General features: G+C 44.8%; 1 protein-coding gene across 1 annotated transcript; it reads right to left on the minus strand.

The window, feature by feature from the left end:
* Nucleotides 1-1,074: 1,074 nt before the first annotated feature.
* On the minus strand, nucleotides 1,075-13,169 carry LOC139417416 (splA/ryanodine receptor domain and SOCS box containing 1). The gene is made up of 3 exons (XM_071166693.1): nucleotides 13,020-13,169; nucleotides 6,939-7,871; nucleotides 1,075-2,423 (listed from the first exon to the last, which is right to left on the minus strand). The coding sequence occupies exons 2-3, from the start codon at nucleotides 7,630-7,632 to the stop codon at nucleotides 2,296-2,298; spliced, it is 822 nt and encodes a 273-aa protein (XP_071022794.1). The 5' UTR covers nucleotides 7,633-7,871; nucleotides 13,020-13,169; the 3' UTR covers nucleotides 1,075-2,295.
* Nucleotides 13,170-15,722: the final 2,553 nt, after the last annotated feature.

Raw genomic sequence — 15,722 nt, forward strand, 5'->3', positions numbered from 1 at the left:
GTAAGCCATAAAAACTGGATTATAAAACAGGGCCTAAAATGTTGTTTTTGGTCCAGCAGTCATTGTTGAAGGTAGAAACAAAAAAAACAAATCAACCAGCCACTCAAATTCTTTAACCAGCTGAAATATTTTGGCCATAATTACAACAAAAACTGACAATCATGCTTTGTAATATTTCTAAAACAAGAAATGTGTTAGTAAGAAGTACAATTTAATACATTTAAAATTGTGACCTCAGTCTTTTAAAATCAAAATATCTGAGACAAAATGCCCAGTTGCCCCTTTAAGGGAGGGAAGTTACCGTGGTAACGGGGCCACTCGCATTCTGTCGTGTGTGTGTGTGTGTGTGTGTGTGTGTGTGTGTGTGTGTGTGTGTGTGTGTGAGAGAGAGACAGATATTTGGGGTCTGACTAGGGAGATTTTGCTATCCATTGAAGCAGCGGACTCAAAACGAACGTTGAAAAACAACCAAGCTTGTGAACAAAACAATTGAAATAGCCAGGAAACACGGGGACAAAGTCTTTGTAGACTTGAGTAAATTAGACCAACGTTCATGAGCATGAATCTATCAGCACTTCGCTCAGCTCCCCTGCCAGGCGGTGTTGCTGCTCCAGGTGGGATATAGAATGTGAGCTCAGCTCCCCTGCCAGGCGGTGTTGCTGCTCCAGGTGGGATATAGAATGTGAGCTCAGCTCCCCTGCTCAGCTCCCCTGTCAGGCGGTGTTGCTACACCAGGTGGGATATAGAATGTGAGCTCAGCTCCCATGTCAGGCGGTGTTGCTGCACCAGGTGGGATATAGAATGTGAGCTCAGCTCCCCTGCCAGACTGTGTTGCTGCTCCAGGTGGGATATAGAATGTGAGCTCAGCTCCCCTGTCAGGCGGTGTTGCTACACCAGGTGGGATATAGAATGTGAGCTCAGCTCCCCTGTCAGGCGGTGTTGCTACACCAGGTGGGATATAGAATGTGAGCTCAGCTCCCCTGCCAGACTGTGTTGCTGCTCCAGGTGGGATATAGAATGTGAGCTCAGCTCCCCTGCTCAGCTCCCCTGCTCAGCTCCCCTGCCAGGCGGTGTTGCTACACCAGGTGGGATATAGAATGTGAGCTCAGCTCCCCTGCCAGGCGGTGTTGCTACACCAGGTGGGATATAGAATGTGAGCTCAGCTCCCCTGCCAGGCGGTGTTGCTACACCAGGTGGGATATAGAATGTGAGCTCAGCTCCCCTGCCAGGCGGTGTTGCTACACCAGGTGGGATATAGAATGTGAGCTCAGCTCCCCTGCCAGGCGGTGTTGCTACACCAGGTGGGATATAGAATGTGAGCTCAGCTCCCCTGCCAGGCGGTGTTGCTGCACCAGGTGGGATATAGAATGTGAGCTCAGCTCCCCTGCCAGGCGGTGTTGCTACACCAGGTGGGATATAGAATGTGAGCTCAGCTCCCCTGCCAGGCGGTGTTGCTACACCAGGTGGGATATAGGATTAGTATAATTAGCAGCTACGAAACAAAACAGAAATACTTTGAAAACAGCTATTGCAGAATTCTTCAGACTATTTATTTTATTGGTGAATGTAACGCTGGCACTGTGGAGCGCTGCAAATTGACCACCCGCCAACACCTAAATCTTCCCGCATTTGGCGGGTGTTCATTGTATGCGCCGATTATTTAAAAAATATATTACAAAAAAAACTGCCCCAACACCAACCACTGTCTCTATAGCTTCTTAAACACGCCAAGCATCACACAACAGTGTTCTTCTCACTCTGTGGTGTAATGTGATTAATAGAAATGAGCCCTGAGGGCTGGGTTGGGAGGATTATTCATGGCGATGAAACACAGAAGCTGGAGTTATGTTGGGTTGTTGAACTGGTTAGTTTACCCTCAGTGGGGACAATCCCAAAGACGGTGAGCGAGGGTGAGGCGTGCTCTGTGTATCTATTGGTGGGCACAGACGGGGCAGTCGGGGGAGAGAGATGTTGTGAGTGAGTCCCAGACCCTCCCTTGGTCATTGGTAGTTCTTGATCGAGGCCAGTAGAGGTGGGCTGTGGTTCTGAGCCTGTGCTCAGTGTACAAGATGAGGGTTGTGAAGGGACAAGGCAGTCCCTAGTGAGGGGACAGGACCGTCCCTTGAGTTGTAATTGGTAGTAGTTGATTAGGGACAGCCCTATGGACAGAGGCTGACAGTGACACTCAGTGTATATTATGAGGGCACAGGGCAGCCCCTTGGTAGTTCTTTATGGAGGCCGGCAGGGACAGCCGACGGATCGGAGCCATGTTCTGTTGTGCCGAGGGTCCCGAGGTCATTGGTAGAGAAGGTAATTCTTGAGAGAGGCCGGTAGAGGCAGACCATGGATCTCACTCAGTCGTTCTCTGCCTAAAGCTACCCTCACAGAGCGCCGACACAGCTCCAGCAGAGGGAGAGGCTCAGCTGGGGAGAGAGAGAGAGAGAGATTTAGAGTACAGCAATACTTTCACATTTAGTTTACCTTAAATATCAGAGACAGACAGAGAGAGAGAGCACATCAACACCCCCCGTCCCCCACACATGTCCAATCAGAACTGTCTTGCTGTACAACAAGTTGATGAACATTTACTAGTGTACACAGGGTGAATCGTTCCAGTACAACAACATGTTTTGATAAACATTCTCATTAGAAACCACATTACCCCGAGAGGAGCAGTCATGAGGACCAGTCAGTCCAGTCCAGCGGCAGTCATTTCAACACTTAACAAAACACGATGCTTGACATCTAAACTAGAGAGAATCTAGGAGCCAGAGACGCGTTGACATCTAAACTAGAGAGAATCTAGGAGCCAGAGACACGTTGACATCTAATCTAGGAGCCAGAGACGTGTTGACATCTAAACTAGAGAATCTAGGAGCCAGAGACGCGTTGACATCTAAACTAGAGAATCTAGGAGCCAGAGACGCGTTGACATCTAAACTAGAGAGAATCTAGGAGCCAGAGACGCGTTGACATCTAAACTAGAGAATCTAGGAGCCAGAGACGCATTGACATCTAAACTAGAGAGAATCTAGGAGCCAGAGACGCGTTGACATCTAAACTAGGAGCCAGAGACGCGTTGACATCTAAACTAGGAGCCAGAGACGCGTTGACATCTAAACTAGGAGCCAGAGACGCGTTGACATCTAAACTAGGAGCCAGAGACGCGTTGACATCTAAACTAGGAGCCAGAGACGCGTTGACATCTAAACTAGGAGCCAGAGACGCGTTGACATCTAAACTAGGAGCCAGAGACGCGTTGACATCTAAACTAGGAGCCAGAGACGCGTTGACATCTAAACTAGAGAGACTCTAGGAGCCAGAGACGCGTTGACATCTAAACTAGAGAGAATCTAGGAGCCAGAGACGCGTTGACATCTAAACTAGGAGCCAGAGACGCGTTGACATCTAAACTAGGAGCCAGAGACGTGTTGACATCTAAACTAGAGAGAATCTAGGAGCCAGAGACGCGTTGACATCTAAACTAGAGAGAATCTAGGAGCCAGAGACACGTTGACATCTAAACTAGGAGCCAGAGACATGTTGACATCTAAACTAGAGAGAATCTAGGAGCCAGAGACACGTTGACATCTAAACTAGAGACTCTAGGAGCCAGAGACACGTTGACATCTAAACTAGAGAGAATCTAGGAGCCAAAGACATGTTGACATCTAAACTAGAGAATCTAGGAGCCAGAGACGCGTTGACATCTAAACTAGAGAGAATCTAGGAGCCAGAGACGCGTTGACATCTAAACTAGGAGCCAGAGACGCGTTGACATCTAATCTAGGAGCCAGAGACATGTTGACATCTAAACTAGAGAGACTCTAGGAGCCAGAGACGCGTTGACATCTAAACTAGGAGCCAGAGACGCGTTGACATCTAAACTAGAGAGAATCTAGGAGCCAGAGACGCGTTGACATCTAAACTAGAGAATCTAGGAGCCAGAGACATGTTGACATCTAAACTAGAGAATCTAGGAGCCAGAGACATGTTGACATCTAAACTAGAGAGACTCTAGGAGCCAGAGACATGTTGACATCTAAACTAGAGAGAATCTAGGAACCAGAGACGCGTTGACATCTAAACTAGGAGCCAGAGACGCGTTGACATCTAAACTAGAAGCCAGAGATTTGCATGGTGAAAACTGTTTGAATACTCTTGAAATGCTTCCTTCCACACTTCTGACATGACATAATTGTGAAAGCAATGCAATGAAAAGCTTCCAGTAGTACACCCTTCTACTCATGTCAGATCAGTGATTATTTTAAAGGGTTAATTCTCGTGACACCTTACTGCAGACAATGCTACCCAAAGCCCGAGACAGACGAGGCAGCACAGTCAAGCCCGAGACAGACGAGGCAGCACAGTCAAGCCCGAGACAGACGAGGCAGCACAGTCAAGCCCGAGACAGACGAGGCAGCACAGTCAAGCCCGAGACAGACGAGGCAGCACAGTCAAGCCCGAGACAGACGAGGCAGCACAGTCAAGCCCGAGACAGACGAGGCAGCACAGTCAAGCCCGAGACAGACGAGGCAGCACAGTCAAGATGGTAGAAGAGAAGAAAAAGAAGAAAAAACGTGATCAACAGGCTTGTTCAGTTATTCATCTACTGTTGTTCTCTGGGACATAGGTCAGAGAGATCAAGTGATGTCATCACGATGCCAGTGGCACCTTATCACGTAGTGCCCAACTGTCTGGGATAATAGTTAGGATCAATGGCTCTGTTAGCCTAAACAGATTTGGGACCAGGCTGTCTTGCTGAATTGGCAAGCTCCAGTTTGAGAGAACAGCACAAACAGATCTGGGACCATGCTAGCCTAACTGTAGTCTGTAAGCCTCTAACCTGATCCCAGATCTGTTTGTGCCGGGTTTGTTTGTTAACTCCTCTGTAAATAGTCACGGCCAGCAAGACAAAATGTGCGAAAATGATCAAATATAAATAAGCGAGAGAGCACAAACTGATCTGGGACCAGGCAAGCCTAAATGTAGTCTGTTCTAGGCTGGTCCCAGATCAGTGTTGGCAAGGCAACACAAACCAACATATACACATTAAAAACAGTAACCATGGGAAATGGCAAGAGAGCACAAACTGATCTGGGAACAGGCATGAAAGCCTCAGTGCTCTGCTGTAACCTTGGTGTGCAGTAATAATGGCCCAACCTTTGAATGTACTGTTACGCTCAAGTTCATTACATCAATAAAACGCGTGTGTACGGCCCAAACAAATGACACCCTATATAGTGCACTACTTTTGACCAGAGCCCTATCAAAAGTAGTGCACTACATAAGGGAGTCATTAGGGACGCAGGACAAACATTTTTTTGTGTCTATTATGAAGTTATGAATCACGTCATGTCTGTACAATGAAAGACCAGACCGAGCTGCTAAAGTTCCCTAGGTGAGGCCTCCCGGGTGGTGCAGAGATCTAAGGCACTGCATCGCAGCGCTAGCTATGCCACCAGAGACTCTGGGTTCAAGCCCAGGCTCTGTCGCAGCCGGCCGCAACCGGGGGGACCATGGGTCGACGCACAATTGACCCAGCGTCATCCTGGTTAGGGAGGGTTTTGCCGGTAGGGACATCCTTGTCTCATCGCACAGGACCAGGTCACCGGTGTTTCCTCCGACACATTGGTGCGGCTGGCTTCCGGGTTGGAAGCGCGCTGTGTTAAGAAGCAGTGCGGCTTGGTTGGGCTGTGTTTCGGAGGACGCATGGCTCTCGACCGTCGCCTCTCCTGAGTCAGTATGGGAGTTGTAGCGACGAGACAAGAGAGGAACTACTAACAATTGGATACCACGAAATTGGGGAGAAAAAGGATTTACATTTATTTATTTTTTAATCCCTAGAAGGAAGTGTTCATGGGATAGCTAGGAACACGAGCAGTATAGCCCTAACGTTACAGATCAAATTAATTGAGCCAACATTATTCCTTATCCTACTGCATGTCAGAGAGGCATGTTTGATCTACATAGCAGGTTTCTATCTGAAGGTTCCAAAAATGTTGTGTTGTGCTGAAAGCGCCCTACAGGCCCGTGAGACATGACGTCTATGGCGTTTAGGAAGTCTAAACCAATGTCTCTGGTAGGGCTGCACGAATAATCCAATTAAGATCCAAGTTGTGATAATGACACGTGTAATACCCATATAGCAAGAGGCTGCCATTTCCTCCTTCCTGAGACACAACAACAAACTAGACTACGGTACCTCCTCCAATGAGATGCGCTAGACTCATTCACTTTCTAAATGCACAAGAAGATGTTGAGCCAATCACAAGCGGGCTCTCTAACTCTGCATGGCATGTCGGCCAATCGCGCTTCAGCCACCGATGTTAAAAAGGCATTGATTTCCGATGCGTTTTAAGTGGAACACCCCTTTGATTAAACATCCCGTAGACACTGGCAGTGATTTCTATCACATAGCCAAAGACATTATTTCGCCTCTGTGGCCTATTTATTGCCTTTACCTCCCTAATCTTCTACATTTGCACACATATACATATACTTTTCTATTGTGTTATTGACTGTACATTTGTGTACTCCATGTGTAACTCTGTGTTGTTGTTTTTGTTGCACTGCTTTGTTTTATCTTGGCCAGGTCAGAGTTGTAAATGAGAACTTGTTCTCAACTGGTCTACTGGGTTAAATAAAAGGTGGGGAAATTATCATTTTAAAATGGTACCTATCTATTTTTAAGTAAGCATTTCACAGGTCAGGTTGTATTCAGCACGTGACAGTCAGTTTCTAGAAGATCATAAACAAGCTGGAAAGGAAATACAAGATTACATATCGCACAGATTTCTAAAATTAGGTCCTTAATTCATAAATCGCAATATCTGGCCAAAGAATTTTGTAATTAGATACTTTGTCCAAAAAAGGTGCAGCCCTAGTCTCAGAGAAAAAGACAAAAGCCAACCCTGAACCCCTTAAAATATACTTACGATCCAATCCATTGATGTAGCGGATTCGTATTTCACAGTGCCCCCACACAGCACTGACGACAGGGTACAGCTTCCTCCCCTTGAGTCCTCTGAAAGCCACCCCAAGGTATTGTCCGTCCACTATATAGCTCAGAGTCCCCTCGTCCATGTCCAACACTACCAGGAACGAGTCGGGGACTAGAAACGTGTCATCCGGCTCCAGGAACGCTGGGTATGTCTTACTGGGCTGGTTCTTCCCATCGTGGTGCAGTTTATTTCGTCCCAGGTCCCAGCCCCAGGACTCGTGGTTATTACCGACCAGGGTCGTGTAGCCTACAGAATGTAACGGCGCGTCTCCTGTCGCCACGCCGACGATGGCGTGCGTTCCCCGCTGTCTCATGGCCCAGCTGATCTCCCAGACGTGGAGCCCCCGGGTGTAGCCGATACAGGCCCGGATGGCGTCCGTGCTCTGAGCCACGGGGTGCCGATGGAAGACCAGTTTGTTGTCGTCCTTGACGAAGATGTTGAGCGATCGGTCGTTGTTGTTCCACGAGTGCTGCATCTGGACCTCCTGTCCAGCAGGGGGCATGTCCAGCAGCAGATCCAGCCTGGAGGGCTTGGCGTGGTCCAGGGCTGCCAACTCCAGCTTCAGAGGCCTGAACGCCGGGTCTCTCATGTCAATAGTCTTTATGCCTCCAGGGATGCTCTGCCCCATGCTCGTCTGGGAAGTTAGAACACAGAGCCCAAGTCCTCCTGCTGAGTCCTCCTGCTGAGGCCTCCTGCTGAGGCCTCAAAAAATAAATAAAAAGGGGAGAACAAATCAAAATCAGTTGATTGTTAGTTTCCCCCTCCTCTCCACAGCCTGTTTGTCACAGCCAATCAGGAGGCTGGATTGGTGTCCCTGCTACTGGTTGCCAGTTAACAGGTGCAGGCCAGCTGCTGGTTCAATCCCACCTGCGAAGAGATGGGAAAGGAGAAGAGAGGTAGAACATTAATCATTACACCACAGTACCCTGCTTCCTAATCACTATAATATGGTCCTGTGTGACTCGGTTGGTAAGAGCCCGGACATTCCTTTAGTCAGCATGCTCCCTGAAAACTTGAGACATTCGAGGCGTTGTGTGAAAAAAAACTGCACATTTTAGTGGTCTTTTATTACCCCCAGCACAAGGTGCACCTGCGTAATGCTCATGCTGCTTAAATCAGAGCAAGCCTTGAAACGACTTCAGGGACATAATTACAAAGCAAGATTACTGATCCAGGATCAGGTCTCCCCCCTCATCCATATAATTATAATCATTAAAACAAAAAGGCTAAAATGGATCCTAAATCAGGACCCGTATCCATAAAAGCTTCTCGGAGGAGTACTGTTCTAGGATCCCGTTTTGACTTTTTAGTTCATAATGAGTAAGATTGTGTGGTCAGATCCTAGATCTGCACTCCTACTCTGAGAAGCTTTAGTGGATACGGGACCAGGTGTCATCAACTCATGGGGATACTGGTGTCCACGGAACACATTAAGGCTTTATGAAATCAGGTCTTCAGAATCTTTTTTTGGGAGAGAAAAAAAATTCCATGACAATTATTCCAAGAAATGCTTGAAGAAAGGTTGAGGGCAACGTCATAGCTCATTGCCGAAAGAAATTCCCCTCCTGGAAAGACATAGTAGGCCTAACTAACTCAATAATGGTGCATAAAAGTACAACTGAGCTCAACGGTCAGCAATTTGAGATGCAAAGAGAATTGATTAGCTGAACCGGATTTAAATGTTGTTTTTGCCCCAGCTAAATTGAGGTCCTTAAATGATCAGAAAATGACAAAACAACTGACACAGCCTTCAAGACTTGGGAAGACTGGGTGTGTAAACCAACTAATATTTGTGGTTTCATATACAGCAAGTGGGAAATACACAACCTTAATATTTGCAACTGAGGCCCTGCTAGTGTAAACAGACAGAGGGCAAGACAGCTGCTAAGGCCTAGATTGCCATCTCTGCAGTAAACTTAAATATATTCAGACAAACTAAAAAACTGTGCCCACAAATGGGGAATAGAGGGCAGAAAGCTCGAGTCGTTTCCTATTATACAGTCGTCTGGTCGGGGCCGGCCGTTTACAGTCGTCTGGTCGGGGCCGGCCGTTTACAGTCGTCTGGTCGGGGCCGGCCGTTTACAGTCGTCTGGTCGGGGCCGGCCGTTTACAGTCGTCTGGTCGGGGCTAGCTGTTCACTATTATACAGGAAAAGCAATCATAACTTTGGGCTTAAAAATATTGTTGTTTTCAAGGGCAGGATAACACAAGGCTACTGGTCTGGCTACACTGACCGGCTACTGCTGGACAGCGCTACAACCTTACAGACTTTTCCCCAAGTTTTAAGTGAAAGCTTGACGCACTGCACTTTGAGAAATGCAGTGTGTAGTACTAGATGGACACCATGTTCAGATACAGGTAACTCACATAAGCCCTTACTTTAAAAAATAAAAAAAAACAATGAATAGGAGAATTTCTTGACTAACTCAAATTCTGTAATTATATGCAATAACAGTTGGCATAGCTTGGATCACAAACGCATCCATAACTGCCAACTCAAATCCATTTCTTTTCAACCAAACATTTGTTTTGTTTGTTTGCCTGTGAGTTCAGAGTATCTCACAGGAAGTCCTGATGATTCACTTTACTGGAACACCTCAGATGTCATTTCCCCCTCGGCAGGTTTGATTGATTCTATTTCTGTCCATGTTGCTAGGAGGTCATGAAGACACACAGGAAACTAATTACACACAGAGAACTGTGCTGCCATCACCACACAGCCAGAGAACTGTGCTGCCATCACCACACAGCCAGGGAACTGTGCTGCCATCACCACACAGCCAGGGGACTGTGCTGCCATCACCACACAGCCAGGGAACTGTGCTGCCATCAATACACAGCCAGGGAGCCGGCCAGGGAGCATCAGAAACTGCACTGTGCAAGCTGCTGCTGAAAAGGGAAAGGCCAGACTAATTTAATTGTAGACAAGAGTTCATTGAGAAGTGTTTTGGCTCTTTTTCTAATGCAAGTAAACAACTATTTTAAGTGGGTCATGTCTCCTCAGTGGATGGCCAAAACAGAGGGAGAATAGCCCTGCAGCGGGTGGCCACATGGCTCAAACGGTACCCTTTTCCTTACATAGAGACCAATAGAGCACTCTAACAAGTCCTGGTCAAAAGTAGGGCACTAAATAGAGAGGCGTTTACAATCATCACAGCCTGGTTTAATCAAACGTCCCTCAATGCCCGTCCAGCCTTCAGGGCCTCAGGACAGGGAGTATGAAACATGTTAAATTTGCAGACTCCGTGCTGGAGACTTAATGTCACCCCCCCTTCCCTCCCCCCTATGTAGTGCACTACTTTTGACCAGAGCCCTATAAAAAGTAGTGCACGATATAGGAAATTTGGGATGCAAACTTAACCATTCATTCTTCTTCCTCAGAATGAACCAACACCGCTGTGCTGAAGTACTGAATTTCAAACCAAAACGCTTAATTCGTGGGATTAAAGTAGAACTACACTGAACTAAAATATATATATTTTTTCATTATAGAACACACATTTTAAATGAGGATTAGTGACAGTTGGTTTTGTACTACCCTTCGATGGTGGTCCTCAAAAAGCAGAAACTTTAGTAAATTCCTTCATTTTTAGTCTTAAGTTGAATAAGGACGGATGTTGAAAATGACCAATTTGATTGTCTATTCAACGTGTTCATACCGGTCCCTATTCATCCATAAATAAATGTGAGGGGAGGTGGAGGCTGAGTGCCTTGGTGTAATAATCCTGCAGCTGGGCTTGTTGGGGTTTCTGGACCCCTGGGTTAGTAAGGAGCCGATTGAGATGTGGATGGGACTAAAGGATTTAGCTGAGCCAAAGGAACACTAGTCTCTCGCGTTGACCGAGTCCACATTTAGGCCAAAACACTAACTATGTAGATGTCACCGCACTTCTACGCTCCCTTCATCCAGTTTCTGAATCCTGGGTTGCTATTAAAGAGTACAAAGAGTAAAATGAAAGAAGCCAACGCCAATAAGCAGGTTGAACCTGCTGGGGAAGTCCCAGATATAGATAGATAGATACATGGGTGTAGAAAGCTTTATTCAACGTGGAGCAATATCTTTGCTACAGATTTTTATATTAATATTATAAAATAACATGGGGGGAAAAAAATAGGCGCATTTCCACACCAGAATTGCTTTGTGGCAGGTAAAAGACTGATGACATACTGTACACCAAAATACTTTTGCGCTTAAGCTATGTCCCAAATTTAAAATAAAATAAAACCATGAGTTGCATGCCTTTCCATTGCATTTTCCAATCTATCAATAGTTCTGTCACACCAACTGTGGCAATAAAAGTACAACTTGCCCAAACTGGTTCACGCATGCTCTCTAGACAATAGTTTGCTGATAAAGTTACCTGTCCAGTCCAGTCTACCTGTCCAGTCTACCTGTCCAGTCTACCTGTCCAGTCTACCTGTCATGATGAGATGGATTAGAGCAAGAATATTTTGTGTTAATTGGCAGCTAAGCACCAATCATGTCACTAGCATACAAACGAAGACCCTTGACTTTATTGGAAAAGAGCATCAAGCACATCACTGTGCACTTTCACCACCCTGTAGCCTAAACCGTGCATGCTTTTTCACGTTCACAGTGGGAGGACCACACAACATAGCAATGCATGACTGCAAAGTTAACTCAAAATGGTGGTTATTCTTTCAACAATTACAATCAATTTTTTCCACTTCGATTCATTGCATAGTTAAAATTACCAAAACAAATAGATGCCACTGTCAAACAAACAAATTGTCAACATTTATAAAATTGTTGCTTTTTAATTTTGTACAGCAGAACTTTACTTGGAAACATGCACTGTTTAAAATTGTAATTTTCTGTAAAAAAATATATATATCAGTTTGCTACCATAAATTCTAAAGAAACTTTGATTTAACAGAACAATACCGTAAACTTTACAGTAATGTACTGTTAAACCAACGTTTCTTTGGAATTCCTGGTAACATACTGTACTAATTATTACAGTAATCTCCAGCAGCCAGTAATCTTAGCTGCCTGTAAATTGTGTTTTACAGTGTGGTTTATAACTATGATTTAAAAAAAAGAGATTACGTTTTACAAATCGAAGTTCATTACATTCAAACACGAGTTAAATTCTTAGCGAGGCAGTAGCCAAAATCCGACTGGATGTTCATCACATTCTGTAGTTGGAACAAGGATAAATCACTGAGCTCTGAGCCGGCGAGAGATATGGCTCTGAAAAAGTACCTAAATCCAGGGATTGGAGATGGCAGTGTAATCCTAATTATCCCATTAACCCAACTAGCAAATCGAGAAGATTTAAAATAGTTCTAGTTTTCAAATGACTAGATAGTTTGTCAGTATGCTATCTAATGTTATTGCAGCCCATTGGGATTCGACAACACTTCCGGTAGCTTCTCACCTCAACACTAAGCGTCACATTTTCATGGAATTCAATGGGCTGTTATACCATTAGCTAACCTAGTATGTAGAGGACAAAACTAGCAGTATTTCAATCTCCTCAATTTGTCATTTGGAATCATTAGAGTATACTGCCATCCCAGGATTGAGATACGTTTTCCAAGCCATATCTCACACCGGCAGAACGCTGTCCTGATTTGAGAATAATGAACGTCTAGTGAGATTCTGGTGATGTCCGTCTGCTCCTAGCTAGTAGTTATTCCGTAACATTCACTCAAAACTGGAAGTAAACTTTGACACTGCGCCACTTGAGTTCCATGCAAGAACGTCTCTCTAACACCAAGCAAGGTGAAGGTACTTCACAGGGACTTTGTAGTTCTAACAGAGGAAGTGTGTCCAAAAACAAAAGAGTAGATTCATTGTTGAAAATAAATGTATACAATTGACTTCATGGCATTTGATACTTGTTAAGTTATCAACTGCTCTCATGACATGTTTTGTTGTTTGCGACTAAAAACATTGAATGTCAATTAGCGATCTAGACATGAAAACATAGCATAAGTAAAACCGAAAACAAAACCTAAAAAAAAAAAAACGAACTACATAAAACTCACCTTTGCTTGGTTACTTTTTTTTTCTTTCAACCAATAGAACCTGCAGAGGATTTGAAAAACGAGGTTTTGAGATTGAAACAAAACTCCTAAATGATACCATTGCTGTTCGTTTTATCCTCTGCAGTCCGCGCACCCCTTTCCCATTTTGGGTTGGACATGAATTAGGTAAAACGATGGCTGTCCTAACCAGTCACGTGGTCCAATAGCGCCCAGATGCCTTGCTGGGCTAAATTCATTAGGAACCAAACGGGGAGGAACTACCCGGATTTGTCTCATAACAAACGCTCGCATTCGCAGCAAAACGTTTTCTTACGTTTTGGAGGGAATCAGCCAATTCAATTGGAAATCCCACCCAGTTTACGACATTAAAATGGTGGATTGCCCTCAATAGAGCCCCACGGTGGAGGTGTCATAATACCCATAAAACCTAGTGGTCAAACAGGGAGATTCCAATCGTTTTTCCACCATTCATTTTTCCCATGGGGGATTTTAGAAACACTTAAAATAAGGGCTGTGTTTCGTGTAGGCTCACGTGACGTTTTTATAACCATGTAAATCTCTCTCAGACAAGGTGTCTTGTCAATATATTTGCCTATATTTACCCCCAACAAATGAAATGTTAATATGCTGCTAATGTGGCTATCATAAAGAACTAGAAATGCCAGGATGATCTGAACGAGACTGCCAAATCGAGGCAAAGGTAAGAATCTCTGGAATAACTATCTAATGTTAGCTAAATCTAGTAATTAATAAATTGACAACATTTCTTTAGCAGAGGTGCCAGCTAGAGATTGGGTGCAGGATATTGCAGGGATTTGTAATCTTGCATGATGTCTACTTTGATGCTAATTAACCATTTTGAATCTGAGAGTAAATAGAGCCGATTTTATATTGATAGAAGTCACCTTGTCCGAGAGAGATTTACGGCGTTATCAAAACGTCACGTCAGGGTAAAGCCTACACGAAACACAGACCTTATTTTAAGTGTTTCTAAAAATCCCCTATGGGAAAAATGTATGGTGGAAAAATTATAACCATTTCCCTGTTTGACCATTAGGTTTTAGGGGCATTATGACTCATACAGTGGTACTGCTCATGACTCATACAGTGGTACTGCTCATGACTCATACAGTGGTACTCTATGGTGCTACCCATGCTAATATGGCCTATTGGCCACAAGAGGCCTCTATCATTCTCCAGCGTCAAGCTCATTCCACTGAGCACTGAGTGTCTGCAGGCTTCCGCTCATCCCTTGTACTTGATTGACGAGTTAAGGTCACTAATTAGTAAATAACTACCCTCACCTGGTTGTCTAGGTCTTAATTGAAAGGGAAAACAACACAAAACCAGCAGACACTTGGCCCTCTATGGAAGGAGTTGGACACCGCTGCTCGAGTCTCCCTACTGAGCAACTTGCCATAGAAAAGTTAATGGGTCTACAGGAAAGAATCTCGATCGTATACTCCTCATGTCCTCTCCCCTCGCCTCCTACTCAAAACCCATTGGAAGAGAAGGTCAGAGGGGAGGGACATCTGACTTTATCATCCAATGTGTTTTGAGAAGGACGCGATGAGGATGCAATAGAGATTCTTCCCAGGACTTCACGGCCCGAAACATTGCAAGGAATACTGTCCAAAGATACTCTTCCCTCTTAGGCCCCAGAGCCTGTAGGGATCGGAGTTGAGTTAGTTTGGACTGTGGAATTAACTCTCTGGGGAATTAGTTTGGACTGTGTAATTAACTCCCTGTGGTGTTAGTTTGGACTGTGTAATTAACTCCCTGTGGTGTTAGTTTGGACTGAGTAATTAACTCCCTGTGGTGTTAGTTTGGACTGAGTAATTAACTCCCTGTGGTGTTAGTTTGGACTGTGTGATTAACTCCCTGTGGTGTTAGTTTGGACTGAGTAATTAACTCCCTGTGGTGTTAGTTTGGACTGAGTAATTAACTCCCTGCGGTGTTAGTTTGGACTGAGTAATTAACTCCCTATGGTGTTAGTTTGGACTGAGTAATTAACTCCCTGCGGTGTTAGTTTGGACTGAGTAATTAACTCCCTATGGTGTTAGTTTGGACTGTGTAATTAACTCCCTGTGGTGTTAGTTTGGACTGAGTAATTAACTCCCTGCGGTGTTAGTTTGGACTGAGTAATTAACTGCCTGTGGTGTTAGTTTGGACTGAGTAATTAACTCCCTGTGGTGTTAGTTTGGACTGAGTAATTAACTCCCTGTGGTGTTAGTTTGGACTGAGTAATTAACTCCCTGTGGTGTTAGTTTGGACTGAGTAATTAACTCCCTGCGGTGTTAGTTTGGACTGAGTAATTAACTGCCTGTGGTGTTAGTTTGGACTGAGTAATTAACTCTGGGGAATTAGTTTGGACTGAGTAATTAACTCCCTGTGGTGTTAGTTTGGACTGAGTAATCAAATCAAATCAAATCAATTTTATTTATATAGCCCTTCGTACATCAGCTGATATCTCAAAGTGCTGTACAGAAACCCAGCCTAAAACCCCAAACAGCAAGCAACTCCCTGTGGTGTTAGTTTGTGAAAATAAGATGTGCAAGGAGCCCTGACTTATTACATGTCATTCTGGGTCCTGTGCTGTCCCAGACATGTTATAACCCTATTGATATGGTATATGAACACGACACTTCACAAAGACCCCACTAACTGATTCAAGGTATTCCTTATGTAGATGTCAAGTGCACT

This window comes from Oncorhynchus clarkii, chromosome 9 (assembly GCF_045791955.1).
Source record: "Oncorhynchus clarkii lewisi isolate Uvic-CL-2024 chromosome 9, UVic_Ocla_1.0, whole genome shotgun sequence".
Classification (NCBI taxonomy): domain Eukaryota; kingdom Metazoa; phylum Chordata; class Actinopteri; order Salmoniformes; family Salmonidae; genus Oncorhynchus; species Oncorhynchus clarkii.

Excerpts from the sequence above, each read along its gene's own strand:
- LOC139417416 (XM_071166693.1), bottom strand. The coding sequence starts at position 7,632 with ATGGGGCAGAGCATCCCTGGAGGCATAAAGACTATTGACATGAGAGAC. Across the intron at positions 2,424-6,938 it reads CTACATCAATGGATTGGATC|CTGAGCCTCTCCCTCTGCTG; the intron begins GTAAGTATATTT and ends CTCTCTCCCCAG.